General features: G+C 46.8%; 1 protein-coding gene across 1 annotated transcript; it reads right to left on the bottom strand.

Moving 5' to 3' along the window:
- Positions 1-7,440: 7,440 nt before the first annotated feature.
- Positions 7,441-15,474, bottom strand: CST7 (cystatin F). The gene is made up of 4 exons (XM_032770562.2): positions 15,394-15,474; positions 9,769-9,941; positions 8,875-8,991; positions 7,441-8,063 (listed from the first exon to the last, which is right to left on the bottom strand). The coding sequence occupies exons 1-4, from the start codon at positions 15,461-15,463 to the stop codon at positions 7,986-7,988; spliced, it is 438 nt and encodes a 145-aa protein (XP_032626453.1). The 5' UTR covers positions 15,464-15,474; the 3' UTR covers positions 7,441-7,985.
- Positions 15,475-18,593: the final 3,119 nt, after the last annotated feature.

Below are 18,593 nucleotides of genomic sequence, written 5' to 3'. Positions count from 1 at the left end.
TTGAATTGAATATCTAATACATTGTTGTTTTTGTTTACCTGGAGCATCTGCAGGCATGGAGCCCCTCGGCTCCCTGTGGCCGCGGTTTGACGTTCCTAGCCAATAGGAGCTGCGGGAAGTGGCATGCCACTTCCCACAGTTTCCATTGGCTGGGAACGGGACACTGGGAGAGGAGGGGGCTCCGTGCCTATGAATGCTCCAGGTAAACAAAATGTCCAGGCCCACTAGCGGCTTACCCTGACAGGCTGGGAGCCAGAGTCTGCCAACCCCTGAAATGTAGGGTCGGTTTATGAAAGGGTCACATAGTTTTTGCTATTTTTACTTAACCATCTTGAGGGGTTGGCTTATAAACAAATGGGCTAATGAACAAGTATATACGGTATTCAGAAGTTGCCAGTGAGCACCAGGGAGCTTTATGGGGCTGCTGTTAAGGACATAAGTGCTGGGACATGCCTTCACGGGCTGCAAACCTGCCTGTGGCTGGTGCTCAGCAAAGTCCATCACTTCCCCCGGCTGCTGCCTAGGAAGAAAGCCCTGGGATGAGCTGAGCCAGACCCCTGTTTCAGGGAAGAGTGCAGCCCAGTGAGCACAGGAATGCATGGCATATGATTCTGCTGCTTCCTGATTGTGTACTTCCAGTTCCAAATGAAGTGTGTGGTTGACCGGTTAATTCGTAAGGTTTCTACTGTAATAGAGTTTAAAATGAAAGTAGTGGAGAAATCTCTTTAGAAGGGTTAAGAGAAAATATGAATTAACGGTGGGATCATATTGCAAGCAAAATATAAGAATGTGCAAAGAGCCCGCTTGCTGAAACAAAAACAAGAGTCTGTTTTCCCCCATGAGATCTGGTGGTGGAATGAGAGAGTTTGAGACACCATGAAAGAAAAGAAAAAGCATTTTAAAATTCTGGCAAACAACACCCAAACAGCAAGATCTTCAGGAGTATAAAAAAGCCAAAAACATAGCAAAGAATGAGGTTGCAGCTGCTAAGCCTAAAGCCATAGAAGGCTTATCTGTCCTTGAAATGAAAGAAGGTGAGAGAGAAAAATATAGACTGGCAAAGACCCTCGAAAATAACCAAAGAGGCTGGGCTAGTGGCACTAGTTCTAGAAGAAGTTGAAGCAGCATTGAGCAACATGAAATAAGAAAGCTTTTGGCTCAGATGACATACAAGCAGAAGTATGGAAATGCCTGGGGCAAGTAGGCAGGAACATATGTGCACAACAGTTTAATGTCGTCATGAGGACTGAGAAGATGCCTGATATCTGGAGAATACATTAGTACCAATATTTAAGAGAAGAGATATACATGGTTAGTAACTACCATGGCATTATAATCATAAGTCACACAAAGCTCTGGGAGAAAGTTATTGATAAGAGACTATGAAGCGAAGTAACGGTCAGGGACAATCAGTTTGGATTTGTGCTAGGCAAGTCAAGAATGGATGCTATCTTTGCATTAAAATTGCCTGTGGAAAAATATAAAGTGCAGCTGAGTCAGAAGCAGAGTCATGAGTTATTGCACAGGGCTCAGCAAACGTACGTAGAGCAGTCCAAGCCGTGGATCTACGTATTTCAATGATGGGAGCATTTTTGAGGAAGGCTATAGAGATGGAAATAGACCCCAGAGAGTGAGTTTGTATGTCTGAAGGTGGTTGGAGATTACAAGAGTGGTAACAACAACTAATGCAGCCAGATACCTGCTTGGAAAGTCTTTGTTTAGATATTGTGGACCCTTCTGATCTATCTACCACAGAGACCAAATAATTTGAGAATCTTTTTCCTGTCAAGATAGAAGGCCAGGATTCTCCTGACATAGTGTGTGTGACGGTGCCTCTTCTTTGCTTAGATGAGGTTTAAGGTGGAAAATCTGAAGGTGAATAGGTTGGTCAATATGGAACTCAAATATTTTTTTTCTTGTTCGTCATATCCCACTTTGGAAGCATAGGTACGCAATGTTTAGGGGGCCATCTTCAAGAGCGAGCTTAACTGAAATTATCCTGTCACACCCTGTTCGCAACCATCACACATTCCTGCATCACTGTGTCTAAATCTATACCAGCTCTGTTTCTCTTATTTGACATACCATAGTACAGTAGCTTGTAGCCTTACTTAGTGTATTTGTCCTTTGCCCGTTTCCAGGTGGTCTCCTGAATGCAGGCAGTCTGCACTTTCCTTTCATCAATGACTGAGACAGTCTTATTTTCTGGACTCTTCTTTGACTGCATGCATCCAAAATGATGCAGTAGCCTTTGCAATATGCACTCAGATGAGGTGCTACCCATGCCTTCCGGGGAACACCCTAGTTCATTGAAAGACTATGTTCTTTAGATTTCTTCACCTTCCATCAAAATCAGAATGAAATGTTACAATCAAAATTGATTGATTAATTTAGAAACAACTTTTTGCGGGGAGGAGGGGGGACTGTTTTGGAGAAAACACATTTTTTGGTTTTGTTCTGTTTTGGAAAAGATTTTTTGAAATCATGGACTTTGGACAAACCAGTTCCCAACCACATTTACTTGTGGCTGATACCCAATCCCCCACCCCCAGAGCATCAAGCAGGAGATTGTGTCTCACAAACAGTACTGCTGCTATGTGTCCTGTAACAGATGAAGAATTTTAAACCAGGACTCAAGTGGACTGAAGGTTTTTTTTTTATGTAGTTTTATCAATAAATGGGCACAAAGACCCATACACATGCAGTAGCCATGCCTCATTAATGAACAAAGTCATGTCTTTCATCTGCTTGCTGCCAAGAATCAAAACATGTAGCCACATGCACCGTGCCCCAGACTGTTCATACATTACCCGGAGAGACCATGGGTTTAACGCTGATTGCACAAGGGCTTATAAACTACTTCCAGCCACATTCTTCATCTTGAGGTGATTAAACACTAAGTGGTGATGCTGTCACGAAGTAGAACGAAAGACAACAGTTGTTTTGCACCTGGATTGACTCCTTTGCAAATGGGAACCACAGGGCATACAGAGTCAGAAAATAGTTATGAAATCAGATAGCAGAGCTATGTCATTATTCATTTTGGATGGGGTTCAGCTACTACGCTGTGAGCTGCTTCTATTTGAGAAATTTACAACACAATAAAAAAAAATCATTACAGTGGGCAAACAGAAATCTTGATCTTAATGCTAAGGATGTAAGAGTTTGCAGATCATCACGACAAGCTGTGAGAAAATGAGACTGCTGCTAAGCAGCTGTTATTTCTTGACTGGTCTGGTGCTGTGTGCGCTTGATTCTTTATTGTGGGGTCATTTGCTGCCATGTGAAGTGGGTTGATGGTGTTTCTGCACCCATTTTGCACTCTGTTAAATGACTGCACAACGGAGAATCAGGACCTATGTCCCCCCTAGTCCATTTGCTGATCATGGGTGGGATTGGGATCAAGATTGCATGGCAGGACCTTGCACAGAAACATAATGTCTGATAAAACAGGTGGCTTGATCTGATGAGGGGAGGGCTCCCTCATGAATCTTTCTGAGGGCAGCATAGAGTATGCGCAGCCTTTGCTAGTTGCACTGCTGCTGTTCATGCTTTTTTCAGACCTCCTAGGTCTCTTTCTCAGCTGTGACTGAGGGCTAGTTTGTATCACACAATTGCTTAATTTTCCTCATGACTTCTCTGTGCTGAAACAAACTGTCACTCCCATGGTATGCTTGGGGGCCTACAATCTGAAGCCCACTGAAATCCCATTGTCTTTGATGGCCTTTGGATCCAGGTGTAGATCCTGGGGCAGCTCTTTGCAACTGAGTCTTATCACACTTTATTTCTCCCTGCAGAGGTGTAGCTCATTTATCTTCATGGAGCATCCCCAGCATGTTTCCCAGTGGTGGCAGGTACATTCCAGCAGTGGTAGAAGTACTAAAGTACATGGTGTGCAGGTGTTTCTACCATGGTGTGGTCTCACCCTGTTCAGAGCTCGAGTCACTTGCACTGGGTTCTGCTGCTTATCTCCTGCCCTGGCTGCAGCCTGCCCATCTGTTCCATACTGGCTGCTGAATGGTGCATAGCTGAGTGAGAGCATGTCTCAGAAGATGGGCAATAGCTCAGTGGTTTGAGCATTGGCCTGCTAAATCCAGGGTTGTGAGTTCAATCCTTGAGGGGGCCACCTAGGGATCTGGGGCAAAAATTGGTCCTGCTAGTAAAGGCAGGGGGCTGGACTCAATGACCTTTCAGGGTCCCTTCCAGTTCTAGGAGATTGGTATATCACCAGTTGTTTACTTTTTTATATTTAAGAAGGCTTCCTAGGAGTGACCAGAGGCAGATGTGCTGGTACTGGCATCTGGCTGCTGAGGAGATCCAGGCAGGTGTCTGCAGAGCATCACTTGGTCCCCTGGGGCGCATTGGGGAATGGTTAAAGGTCTCAAGGTGTGATGTAACAAGGCCCACGATGCTAGCAGCCAGCTCAGGAGAGGGAGGAGAACCTGCCCATTCTGTGGTGAACTAGACCCGATTCCCAGCCCTTGCACTTCAGTACAAGCCACGACGCTGCTCCACAGACAGAGGTGCTCAGCGTGATGGCCCTGGAACGTCCGGAGCGGGAAACCCACACCCGGGCCCCAGCTGGGACAAGGGTGTCAGAGATGCCTGAGATCATAGGACAGGACCTCTTCAGAGAGTCTCAATCCCTGGAGATATCGGTGGAGCTGACTCAGGGGGAGGCAGTATTGGGAGATAAGGGGCACCACGTGTGGCTTTCTAATTGCTCTTTGTAAGGTGGGGGCTGGGTTTGTAGGCACCTAGGCTGAGGGATATTTTGGACACCATTATTGTGAAACAGGTGGAGGCTGCCTCGCCCCCCTGCCTTTGCAGATACATCCAACCTCTTCCCACCCCCCATCAGCACAAGGGGCAGCGCTCCTCCACCTCCCAGCTTTGGTTATCCTAGCCTCTGCCAGGTTCAGAAGTTCCCTCCCTGGCAGGCTACAGGGCCCGCTGCACTTGGCTGAGTCATGCCGGAGGCCAGCTAAGTGGCGAATGGGCTGTGTAGCACTGCTGATGCCTAACACATTTTCAATTGGGAAACAAGGGGGTATTGAAAATCTGAAAAGAAAAAATATGCCACTCCAAACCCTCCTCCACCTGCCGATTCACACACCCCGTGGGAGGTGAGGTGCAAGAAACAGCAGCTCCAATTGCCCCGGAAACTTTTGCTGCACAGTGGAACGTTCAATCTTTAGCGGCTGCCTTGGTGTCTTGGAGCTGGTGCAAGGCCAATTTGCCTCCTGTCCCGTGCTTTGTCTTTAAAAGTTTCCTCAAGTTAATTGTTTGATCCTTAGGGTCAACTCCACACAATTGTAGTGTGGAACAGATGTCTGTACAAAGATAGTAAGTAGCCAGAGTGAACTGGCAAGCGTTAAGCTTGTGCTAGCACCTCTTGGGCAGACATACACTCCCCGGCTGTGGGTGGTGTCTGACCCATCCCTGGCTGGAGCGCAGTTAGTGACACTGCGTGACTCAAATGTTAAGGAAACTCCATGTAGCACTTAGTAGGGCCAACATTTGTACATCTCCTCACACGGCAAAGCTTTTAATTACACTAACCTCCCCTCTCCCCCCTTGCATGGAAAGAGAACCTCTGCTGTGCCACTTGGTGGTAGCTACCTTCGGGGCCCCTCATTTCTGCTTTGTTTTGAGGAACAATGGAATCTGTTTGAGAAGACACATGCTGCCTATTTCACATTACATCAATTTAAGTAAATAATGGTGAACAGTTGGTTCCCCAGGGTTACAACAGATCTCAATGTTTTTCATAAAAGAGAGAGAATTTCCCTGCTATCTGAGTGGGAGACTAGTCTCCATGTCTGGTACTGATACCTACACCAGACAATAGTTGCAGGCATAACCTGGCATGGTAGAATGCTGTGGTGTATAGGAATAGGGTGATATCCCTTTAAATAGCTGAGGAGCCCTCTAGTAATTGGCCCTGTCTTCTGCTGCAGAAGCCACCAGCCCCTTCCAGAGAAGGTAGGTAGGTAGGGGGTGTGGGTGTATGGGTCGTGGTGGTGTCAGTAACCCTGATTATTTGGAACCTTACTGTGCCTTGTATTCCTAATGGAGAGAGAGCAGAGACACACCAAATGTGTATTAGATATGAATCAGATGTGTCTGGCAATTGCATGGGCCTTTGCATGTGTCTAGGCTCAAACAGCTATTTCTCTAACAAATGAGGTACTAACTCAAACTGACAAGGCTGAGAGACAAAGCCTTTAAACTCTGATCACAGGCTGTGGAAAGCTGACAGCTGAGAAATCTTGTTCTACTGACATGCTTAGCTGCACTCTTGAATCTGTGTCACAGCCATGACCAATTTCCATATGTTCCTTCTAGGAACAACATCACATAGTGCTGATTGGTTTTTAACTTAATTGGGTGCAATCTATTATATCACCCAGCCAGTAAGCTGGAGGAGGAAGCTAGACCTCTGGGTGAGTGCCAGACTACTCTAGCCACCTCCTCCCAAGATAACAGCCAGGCATGGAACCCCATAGCCTGAGCCCTACCTCCATGCAAAGTACCAGCTAACGGGGAATGAGCATGAGGCTTCTTTCCAACTATAAGAGACAAGCGATGTGGGCAGCTAGTAACCTGCAGCTCTTACTGGCTATTATCTGGCACTGCACCATGCACCTTCTGCGATTGAGAGAAGCATGTGTGGTGGTCACTTGTGACCAGCTTAGGGTGGGCATCCTGCCACAGGGCTCACGAGGGCTCAATGGGAACAGGGGCCTTTGAACTACGCTAGGGCCAGGTTGCCATGATGTGGGTTCCCTCCTGCCCCCACTCAGTCTCCACTGGCTTTGTGGGGTCTGCCAGGTCTAACTGGTGTCTGTAGAAGTGGCTAGAGGCAGAGGCCCTTGTCAAAGTGCAGCTGTTCGCCAAGACAGGTGCTCCTGCCACGGCCTGATGGGTATGAGTACCACAGGCTGCCCTAGGGATGCAGTGAGGTGTTTGAAAGACAGAAGAACATCACACTAGAGGAGAGGGGGTCTTTGTTCCCCCAGCCTGGTCTAGATAAGATTGGAAGCTGCTACAGCTAGAAGATATAGGGCTGAGCTCCTCCAAAGGTGTTTAGGCACCTATCTCCTATTGAGTTCAAGGGGAGTTAGGCACCTAAATACCTTTGACCTCTGCCTTAGTTCCTTACCTCAGGCATCAGGGACTCATGGTTTCAGTGTAAGCGGTGTGGAGTCTGACTCCGGCTGATGGCCCAAGTGGGTTTGGCCATTCAGCGTGAAGCACAAGTGAGAAGAGTCAGTGATGAAGGGTTATCGAGTGCCATTGGGAGCTGATTCACTCTCTTAGACCTGAGCTCTTGGCAACCAACATTTCAAGTGGAAAAGGCAAATAACTGGACATTGAACGAGTGTAGTTTAATTCCCAGATGAATTATAAAAATATAATCAAGCAACCGAGTTTCAGTAAAATAAAACTCTGCAGGCAATTTATTCCTCTTAGAATTGCAAACAACATTTTCCCTAAGATCTCTCAGCATGTGCATGGATAGGTTATTGTGGATAATGTACAAGTGCTGCCTAGTTTGTGTCACTTCTGCCATACAGCAGCTGAAATCACATACAGCTGGCCACCATGGTCCATTTAGACTGTATGTGAATGTTTCAGCTAATGCAGTTAGAATCTAGTTTACTTTCCATCTGACTGATGGGCCAGTGTCGATTGGAGAAATAAAACTGTCTTCTACAGGTTAGTTAATTTGTCAAAATGCCTCAGCTGGACAGCAGTAAACATTAACCTGATTCGCTAAGATCCTGTTGCTCAGTGGGTTTTGTGGTGTAGACTTTTCAACTATCTTCCCAAGGAGTCATACTTGAAAAACAGCCATTCACTGGAATGATCTCTTTGCAGCAATTCTTCACTGGTCTCTGCTGCTAACAGAAAACAGACAGTACCCAAATCCTCACTGCGAGTGCATTGAGGCAGGTGCGTCTGTGGCTGAGGAAGCTGGATCAGTGACAGAGAGCAAGCAGCACTTGGACTCGCTGTAGCCAGGGGATAGTCCAGACCTCAAAATAGCATTTGAACATCTGCAAGCAGAAAAGAACACGTGAGGCTTCCAAATTCAACCCATGTGTCACTGACTCTCAGCCTTTTCCAGGCTGTGGCCCCATGTTTCAGCAGAAAAGTTTGGGGACTTTCCTCCCTTCTAGCCATAAGGAAAGGAAGGATGGACATGACCCCCGGGCCCCGTGTTGAGGATCTGGGCCCTAAGTAATGGTTAAAGCATCCGCTGAACCAAGTTCATGGCCTTACAAAATGGTCATTAGCCTTTCAGCAGACCATTAAACCAATATCCTAACAGGAGTATATGAGGGGGTACAGAATCCTAGCTTATAGGTTAAACATGTAGCAGTTCTTTCCCCTGTTGCTGGTGAAGTCTGTGTACCATCAATGACTCTCCAGGAGGGCTGGGGAAGGATGCGTGCATAATAAAATTGGATCTGTCCTCCAGGAAGCCTCCCTATAGATTTTGAGTGGAACTTTCCAGAGTGCTCCACAGTGGCCCAGCTCTGCTCCCATTGAAGTCAATGAAAAATCTCTCTCATAACTGATAAAACATTGTGCGTTGAAAACTCATAGACTTGAGTTTTGTGAAGAGTGTGAAATGAAAATGGCTGTTGTATATAAGTGAACTGGTGAGAGTCGTCCCACTGCAAATCAAGAGTGACGCACAGGCAAGTTTGCAGGATTGGGACCTTAGTTGATTGTGATCTAATACCTGTTGAATCCAGTGGAAAGACTCCCCTTGACTACAGGCCCTGTACTCCCATGAACTTAAAAATGTAGCTACTAAGCAACCCCAAGGGAGAGGGAAAGAGAAAATGAAACTCATTCTACTTGTTGCAGCTTTTTCTTCTTCTGAAAATCGCAGCTGTCCAAGTTGGAGTGTCCCCTCTTGTCACACACCGTCCGGCCAATTTCCACATTAAGCATGTATTTCAGCCCTCTGACAACCTAGAGGAAGCAGTTTCCAGGTTAGTTAATAGAGGGGAGAAGGGGCAGGGCAAGGAGAAAAGATCAGATGTATCCAAAAGGAGTCAGAGCACTGGGCTATGGAACAAGAACTGGGTACTTAATATAAATCAGCTACATCCTGTGTGTTCTAAGTGTGTCAAACAATGCCCCTTGGGAGAATAAGCTGTTACTCGGTGGCTTTGGGTTGAGGGGGAACCTGGGGCCAGAGCCCATGGTGCTAGGTGCTGTACAAACATATGTCTGAGGCTCTGTCCCAAAGAGCTGACACTGTCTAAATACAGCATTGAAAAGCAGGTGCTTAGGCCAAACTGATCACTGCAGTGGGATTGGGGAAGTGTCTGCTGGGAGCGAGGTGGAAAACAAGATTTCATTTGTCAACCCTGTGGGGTCTAGCCTGGGTTACAGACCAGCACCTGGATCCTGTGGCTGCTTTCACTGACTGCCTTGGAGGAAACTCAGTGCAGCAATCCTGGCTAATCAACTTTGCTTTGTTATCTGTCCCCCAGGGGTGGGGGGAAATCCCCTTTTAAAAGAGTCAAAATACTTCTAACTGTTGATGTGAGAAGGAGCTATTTCACAGCTAGGCCTGAGGGGCCAGACCTCTGACTGAAGGGAGCAGAGCTACGCTGGCTGCACCGAGTTACAGCTGCTGAGTGAGGAACAGGAGTGCTCCCACTTGTATTGGCAAGAGCTCATTACTCCTACCTTATTTGGGCTGAGTCAGAAACATTTTCTGTGTGACCAAGGTGTGCTTACCTGCACCATTGCTTTAGTTATACGAGACTCTTTGAATAGAAAAATGTCGTTTGAGCTGTTGTTATAGCGATAAACCCCAAAGCGAGCGGCTCTGCGAACGCCGGGGTCATTGGTGTTCATGGGTCTGGGGAATCCAGGTCTGGTGGTGGAATTCGGCTTCTGCAGGTAGAGAACTAGAATGCCAGAAACATGCTCCATTACAAACACTGTGCAGAGCCAGAGAGCGCAATAGGTCTCTGCCAGTGCTCCACTGGCACACCTGCCCCCTGAGATTAAACGTAACTTTCTCGGAGGGGGCACTTTTCTTGTACCGGGGCTGCTATTTTGCAGATGCGGGCTGAAAGATGCTGTTTCATCATACTTGGTTTCTAGAAGCTTATGAAATATTCTATTTAGGTCCATGTTCAAATAAGATCCCAGGTCAGTCGTCTCAGTGTGGATTTAATGAGAGGGTTCTTTTTTTGAAGCCGTTTTAGAGGCATTTACACTTGGTAACATCCACTGTTCAAAGCAGACGGATGCATGTGAGTGAGAGGTTATTGTGCAAATAAACTAACAGCTCGCTGCCGAAGAGTCCTTTATGATAATGTATCTGCAAAACTAACACTTATTTCTAAAATATGGGAAAACGCAACATTTCCAGTTGTTTGCCAGGGCTCCTGAGAGTTTTGTAGCGTGAGCAAGAGCGAGAGAAAGAAATTAAGGGCCAGATCCTTAATTGGTGTAAATCACCACAATTCTACTGATTATGCTGATTTACCCCAGCAGAGGATCTGGCTCTGTAAGTTGCTCTCATACACAGCTTGTGCTGATTTACTGTAAAAATTAAGTCTGAGTCTCCTCCAACTTATCTTTCACACCTAAGTCTCATCACCAAGCGACAGAGCAAAATAAGTGTTATTAAAACAGTTTACGCTGAGAACACAATTAGATCACATTGCTGTGAAGCATAAGAGACAATGCGCATGAAGTGAACATGCACTCGTTAGAATGCACATAAAATGCATATGAAAGAGGACACCGAATTCTCCTTTATCTGCCTACCCAGCTCTTAAGATTCTTTGCACAATTTACCTTCCCCTTCTTCCAGTCAAACATGAGTTTATGCTGCTGATGGGGACATAAAATAATTGAGGGATGCCAAAAAAAAATAATTTTTGCTTGGGATCAAGATGTAAAACAAGCTGCAGCTGTCTGAGTTATGAGCAGACCAAACCTTTATTAAACGGGATGAAAAACTCCACCTTTTTGCTACACCTCATAACTTCTGGATGGTTTGTCCAATTAACTGCCAGTGCCCTCTCATGAGAATATTTCTCATCTGACACCAACCAAGTACCCGGTCTGCAGGCAGCTGTTTCAAATTTGGGAAGAACTGAAAAAGGGAAAGGTGTAGAAGGAGAAGAAATCCAGATGCAAATGGAAACTGTTTTACAATCTGATGTCCCAGCCTTGGAAACATCTTATGTGAGTAACTTTTATGTATATGAGTAAACTTATTATTACATAATAAGTATTTGCAGGATTAAGCCCTTAACTGTGAAACTGCTGCTGGAGCTCTTAATACATGTTAAAATAAGGAACAGGAGTAGTTGTGGCATCTTAAGAGGCTAACACATTTATTTGAGCATAAGCTTTCGTGGGCTACAGCCCACTTCATCGGATGCATGCTGTGGAAAATACAGTAGGAAGATATATATACACACACAGAGAACATGAAACAATGGATGTAACCATACACTAATTATATATATATAATCTTCCTACTGTATTTTCCACTGCATGCATCCCATAAAGTGAGATGTAGCCCACGAAAGCTTATGCTCAAATAAATTTGTTAGTCTCTAAGGTGCCACAAGTACTCTTGTTCTTTTTGCGGATACAGACTAACACGGCTGCTACTCTGAAACCTGTTAAAATAAGGGTAATCTCACTTTCAAGGAGTAGGATCTATCCTTCAAGGATCTATCCAAGGTACTTAATAGCCCCCCACTATAATGGTATCTGAACACCTCACTATTTTTACTGTACCTCATGCCACTCCTGTGAGTTCAGGCAGTGCATTATCCCCATTTATACAGAGGGGGAGTTGAGACACAGGGACACTAAGTGACACAGGGAATCCATGGCAGAGCACAGCCTTGACCCCAAGTCTTGTCTTGTGCCCTAGCCACTGGGCCACTCTTCCTCCCCTTCACGCTATTAACATAGCAATGCTCTTCCCTGACACAGCATTGCAGAGCTAACTAGTACCACCAATGGGGTATGTGACTTAACTATCCCTGGAAGCATCATTTCTAGGCCACGGCCCAAGGCTGGATGCCAGAGCAATGCTCTGATCTGTTTTGGCAAAACATCACTGGCCCTGGGTGGTTGCGACAGTTATTTGATAAGTTCTGCATGGAAAAACTGATGCTGTTCAGGGCTAGCATAGATATTGGCCCTGTGTCTGTAGGAGGAACCTGATAACCTCTTCCTCTTGTTCACAGCTTGCGACCCCATTGTGGCTTAACGCTCACTAACAACTATTGAGTCACAGCCTCTTGTAAGAGTGGTGAAACAGTTCTGCCTGGCCAGGGAATCAGACAAAAGGCATGTGAAGAGCTTTAAACGTCCTGCCTGTAAAAAAGGGGAGGCCAGCGTCAAAAGAAGTCTCTAAACTACCACTCCAGCTTCTAACGGATCATATCAGACAGATTAAGTTTCCTTTCAGATGAAGGAAGGATGCCTGGATACCTCAAGCAGTGAGCACATTAGAAACACATAAGGATCCTTGGTGCATGGTGGGACGGACGCAGAGAGATTGTATCTTCGTATGATTCAAAAGTGATTTGTACTAAAAGTTTATGGTTTGCCAGTGATGATGGCCAAACCTCAAGAAGACTGATTCTGATCTGGTCTCTTGGGAGTCTCACTAGAGTAGGCTGCAACCGAAATATTACAGGCTGGTGCGTGTGTCATAAATATCTCAACACAAGGCACAGGGCAATTGCAGAGTTAATTGCACTAATAATGATAGTCATCATCCCTAGCTCTTGTCTAGCACTTTTCATCAATAGATTTCAAAGCACGTCACGAAGGAGGTCAACCACCTTACAGATGGGGAAACTGAGGCAGGGGATGGTGAAGTGACTTGCACAAGGTCACCCAGCAGGCCAGTTATTCTACTGGAACCAGTTTGCCCAGCCCAAAGCCCATAATTCACGTCAAGCGATGCAGCCATAGCTATGATTCCCACAGCACAACCTTCCTGGCAAGGTCAGTCCCAGCCTGACATACAGGGCCTGAGTCTCCTCTCCTTTGTGCAGAGGGGGCATGTGGGACCAGGGAGGTCCTCCTGATGGCCTGGATTGTTCATCAATGCACGACTGAAGTGGCATTCCCTAAAATACCAAGTCACAGGTCAGAGGCAGAATGGCTCAGTGGTTAGGGCACTAGGGTGGGGCTCAGGGAGACCTGGAGGTCAGCCCACATGATCAGTCTCTCTAAGCCTCAGTCTCCCACCTGTGAAAAGGAAAAGCAGCTCCCCCGGCTCCCAGGAGTATTGGGGGGTGCAGATCAGATATTACTGTCACAAGGGCCATGCGCATAACAGGGCTGTGTACTGGAGCTGATTGCAGCCAACAGGCTAAAGACATCTTGATAGGTTCTACACACGTAGCCATGTGTAGCCTTGTGGCTGGTGGCTAGCTGTGACAGGCCCCATGGCAGTTTTAAACCTCACTGATGGTTGCAGGGGGAAAGCGTAATCCCAGTCCAGCCTGTCCTGGGCAGGGGCATCATTTCAGACAGATTCGGGAGGATAAAGTGGAGTTTGCATAAAGAACATGCTGTGTGATTCTGTTACATCCTGCACAGCTGGGATGGGTCGGTGACAAGGGGAGAGTAGAAGACACACAGACCTATGAGAAATTGTGGGGAGGGGACACAAACTGAGGTCTGGGGTGGGGCAACTGTCCCTCTTCCCCCAAAGCAAATGACACCTCTGTTCCTAGGCGTTAGCAAGGTACATGTCACTCTGGCTGGAGCTAGTTAACTGTTCTAAGCTCTAGCTCCACTTCTAGCCCTGGGGAGAGGAACAGAGAACAGATAGGTGGCAGATGTTAATCACGGTGCTTAATGCATGACAGGAAAGCACTCAGATACTGCAGTGATAAGCATGGTAGGAAAACCTATATAGGCTAGAACAGACGGGTGGTTGCCCTACCTGGGCAATCAAATGCTTATATTTCAATCTTCATCTTCTATCCATGTCAGCATTTACTTCCCAGATGGCAGAGCAGGAAGAAAGTGACTATATCTTGCCTTCCTCAGTCCCTACCCCCTAAACACCTGTTGTTCAAAGACAGTGAGAGGCCCACAAGCTAGAGGGTACGAGCTATAAGGTCGTCACTTTTCCTTTGCCAGAGTTAAGCACAATCACCCCGTACTAAGCCACAGATTTTCGTTCTTGTAGAGATGGGCTAAGTGCTCAGGGCGACTAGGTGCTTTGAAATGGCCTGAAGTATCCTTATGTTCTCCGTATTCAGGGACGGTATGGGCCTTGTCTGCCATGGTAAGTTAGAGCAGCCCTGGGGCTCTCCTCCCAACAGGCCCTGAGAAATACAGAAAGGGGGTCCAGTGCTCTGCAGCCCCACTCCTCATATTCCAGGAGCAGAATCAGTAACAAAGCCCTTGTGCCAGCAGGGGCCTCCCTCTGTACAGAGGTCATCCTCAGGGGCTGTTTCCACAGACTGAGAATCAGATCCTTGCACCCTAAACATCAGGCCTCATAAAATTCAGATCCAAATTCTGCAGGTGAGGCCCAGATGTGGTTTCTTGTTTGGAGGAGTGAGGCTGGTAGATGAAGCTAACCTTACTAAGCTTTGTGCATCAGTGACAAGAACAGAGGTGCAAACTCAGATAGACATTAAATGTGTTCCTCACTGGGGAAGATCTGGGCAGAGGTAGATTTGTAAGAAGAGGCCAATTTTCAACATTCCCTCTCACTTTGAGGAAGAAGACCATGTTTTACAGAGACGCTTAAAGAGAAGCAGACCTCTTTGCAGCCCTCTTCAACCCCAGAAGGAAACCACAGCTAAAGCAGAGAGCTATCAATTCATCTAGCAACGTGTTACCAGAAACCATAGGAGCCCCAGTCGCCTTTTCTCTGCATTAGTATAAAAATAAAGATACAAGTCCTAAAAAACAAAGCGCCTTTGAAGTTACCACTCTAAAGATTTAAGGCTAGCGGTAATCAAGAGTTTCCTGGCTCAGCAGAGTACGCACGGAGCCAAAGGAATGCTTCATTAGAGTCTGCTAATCACTCCGCTGCCAGCCTGTAATTGTCACATGCTGTCTTTACTGTTAATAGTCAAGGTCGTGGAGAGTTTAGACTCTGATATAAATTAAAATCACAAGTTGACTTTAGAATTAGTAGACAAGTCTCCCCAGATCGCACTGTTTGATAGAGGTAGGGAAAGGCTATGGAGCAGCTGAAGTTACATATGGAAACCTGCACTCAGACAATGGCTGTGACACACTGGAGTTCAGAAAGAGAAAGACTTGGCTCACAGCTATTATTCACACACACAAGGTCAGCAAACCTTACGCTTAAAGAAAATAGAAGTTATTTTCTGATCTTACCATTAGAGGTCCTGGCTAAGTCCCATAGACTTAAATAGCAAAGCAGAGCCAAGCCCCAGCCAAAACTCATTGCTACCAGCTCAGCAGAGATGCAAGTGACGAGTATTTCAGTCAGAGAACTGGCTGCTCCCCCCAAGGAGGAAGCTCTGCCTGTCTGAGAGCTCCCATTGGCTGCTGGAGGAACACACACACACACAAATTGACCACAGGTCTATCATTAACTTTATCTCCTGTTGATGACTTGACACTTTGAATGACAATTGTCAAGCTGTATCGGTGACTCCTTGGCAGCCTGGCTGCCCCCAGGGGATGAGGAATAGTTACTTTGAACCTTCGCCCGGTACAAATGAATAGAGGGTATAAACCCTATGTCCATGTGAGCACTCAGCACTCTGCCTCTCAGTGGAAGTGAAGAGCAGGTGGGGCAGGAACTGACAGGGTGCCCTGAGCCCCATCACACACAGCTGAGCCGGCAGCTGCAGAGGAGACTTGCAGCTGACAGGGAGTATGGAGTTCCCCACATTCACGGAGGTGTCGGGGGGCTGGAAGGGGTGTGAGGCACAAAGGAAGAAGGCAGTATGCCAGCTGGGGTGAGGGAATGGGAAATGAGTTAACTGGGCACTTCTCAGCAGACACCCAGTAGAGTCAGGGCTGTGAGGTTCTGGGGATTGTCTCCAAAGTCAGTGGGTAATATAGCTCCCGTCCTAAGAGTCTGTCCATGCCAAAGCCTGCTGACGCAGGGTAAGCTGTAGGAGTGTTGCTAACTCTTGTGATTTTATCACAAATCTCATGAGACTTGGAATTTTCCTTAAAGCTCCAGCTGCTGGAGTCCAAGGATGACATGAGAGTCCCGGTTTCCATTTATATATATCTAAAGTTCCTAGTCCTTGTAGTTGTGGAAAAAACATAAAAAGCCCCACAAAATTATTTTTAAAAAAGCAAAATGATTTTTAAGCTCATCTCATGATATTTTGGGGCTGGAGGCCTCATTTCTGAGTGCTTGGAACTGGCGACACTACTTCTGAGTGTACCTTCATTTTAAACTGGCTGCTGGAAATCAGTTACCAGGTGAGGGAGTGCAGCCTAGTGGCCTGTGCGCAGGACTGGAGTTCAGGGAGCCGGGGCAGGCATTCTCAGTGGAGAGCCTGAATCTGTTTCTTAGATTCTAGGGCACAGTTTATAGCTCAGCTATTTTCTCAGGCTTTTGCTGGGGAAGAACATCCCCACAGCACAATGAAGCCAAAACAGGTCTGGGTTGGGTCCAGAGGAGGAGCAGGAAGTTTGAAGCAACCAGACCTTTTTCCTTTTGATTTCTCTTTGTACTAGAGCGAGAAATAAACTGTCTCTAGTAATGCCCCACTTGAGGGAGCCAGAGGGCAGTGTGCTGCAGACAGCGGGATCGAATGAGGAGGTTCCTGTTTAGAGAGGGAGGATGCCTTGTGATGCTGTCAACCTGCCATGCTCCAGGCTTTGAGTCCCTCTCGTCAGAATTTTACACTGATGCCCATCACCATAGCCTCCGTTCGCCTTCCATGTAGAATCAAGAGCAAACTTTAAGCAGAACAGAGCTTTGGTACATTTCACTCTACTGGCAGGTTGGGCTGGTTATCTATGGAAGACCCTGCTGTCCGTGCTGTCCATAACCAAGGGCCAGTGAAATGAACCAACTCCTTGGTCTGCGTTCTTGGTCTGGTATGGCACCAGAACCCCTCTGTACCCTTACACTGTGGAGTGAGGTCTCCATCATTCCTTCTAAGGAATCTCTTATATAAAGAAGCAGAGTCGGTGTGCTTACGAAGAGTTGATTTATGCCCCCGACACATCACTTTTCTTCTCTTTACATAAAGATGATGATAATCTCATCCAAGTGACCTGCTTATTACTGCGCTGAATAAGTCTCTCCAGTGTTTTTCCCCAGGAAACAACAGCCAAATCAACCAGTGCTAGCATTAATTTAGCAGATGACGTGTTAATCTCACCCCCAAACTGCCCCACGTGTTCTTTTTCTTTTGTTGGGCAGCTTTTGCTTAACTGACACAAGAAGGACGGGTCTGTGGTTGGGACTTTGGCACTGGGCCCAGAACTCCTGGGTTCCTTCTGTTCCTGGATCTGCCATCGACTCCCTATGTCCCTTGGATAAGTCACTTCATTTCTCTGTGTGTCAGTTCCTCACCTGTGAAATAGGCAATGCTTTGTGTCTCCCACTCTCTGTCCCTCTTGGCTGTTTAGACGGCAAGCTCTTTCTAGCAGGCACTGTCTTGTATGCTGTGTAGGTACAGTGCTCCAGGTGCTCCTGTCATGTACCCTGGAGAACAGGGAGCTCTGTTGACACTGCTGGCGAACAGGAAGAAGGGTGGCCCAAAGCTGCTTGAGAATTGCAGAGAGGCCGAGACTCCAAAGGGGAACTCTTTGCTTCCTTCTGCTGGAGAGCAAGGGGAGGTGACTGAGTGGGCCAGGCCTCATTTGCATTTCAGTTATGGAACAGTTTGGGGCATTTTGGTTAAAATCCAGGGAAGTTTTGAGTTTGGGGTTTATAAACCATTACTGACCCCAGTGGGAAGTGAAGGGACAAGAGCCACACACCACATGTGCCGGGGTCACCCTGACCGTGACTAACGTCAGGAAGAGGTGTGTAAGGGAGTCTGGCTAAGACTAAGAGAAGAAAGAGAAAAGGGCATGTTAGCACCTGTCTTGTGGTAGGGGGGTTATAGTCAGAGTCTTTGATGTTGCTGTGTCTCTTCGCTGAGCTGAGCCTCTAGCAAACAGCAAGTCTGAGGCAGCTTCCAGGTGAGCTGTGGTGTACAATCCATGTATCTGGCGATGAAAGCTGCAATCACCCCGGCTGGGTAGAGCATCCTGACCTTCCAGTGTCCTTGGACTCCACCAACCCAAGAGTACAAACTGTGAGCGGGAAACTGGGGGGAGGGACGTGGATGTAATGCACCAGCCACTCACAAGCGCCAGAAGACAACTGAGGTTGGGGCTAGTGTTAAAACAGCCTGGGGTAGGGCAGAGTCTTGCCTAATAGTGTTAATTTATTAATTGCTTCTGGTTTTCCCAAATTTAATCTGTTGTCCCCCCCTTTTCCTTTCCTCCCAATAACATTGTTTGTTTTAAGCCTCAGGACTCAGTGCTTGTGCGTGGGGAAGTTTTGCCCCTCAAGGGCATGCAGGCCTGTGCAGTGTCGCAGGTTTCTGGCT

Source organism: Chelonoidis abingdonii, chromosome 3 (genome assembly GCF_003597395.2).
Source record: "Chelonoidis abingdonii isolate Lonesome George chromosome 3, CheloAbing_2.0, whole genome shotgun sequence".
NCBI classification, from domain to species: domain Eukaryota; kingdom Metazoa; phylum Chordata; order Testudines; family Testudinidae; genus Chelonoidis; species Chelonoidis abingdonii.
Note: the sequence above shows the minus strand (reverse complement) of the source record. Positions and strands in the feature narration are given on the sequence as shown.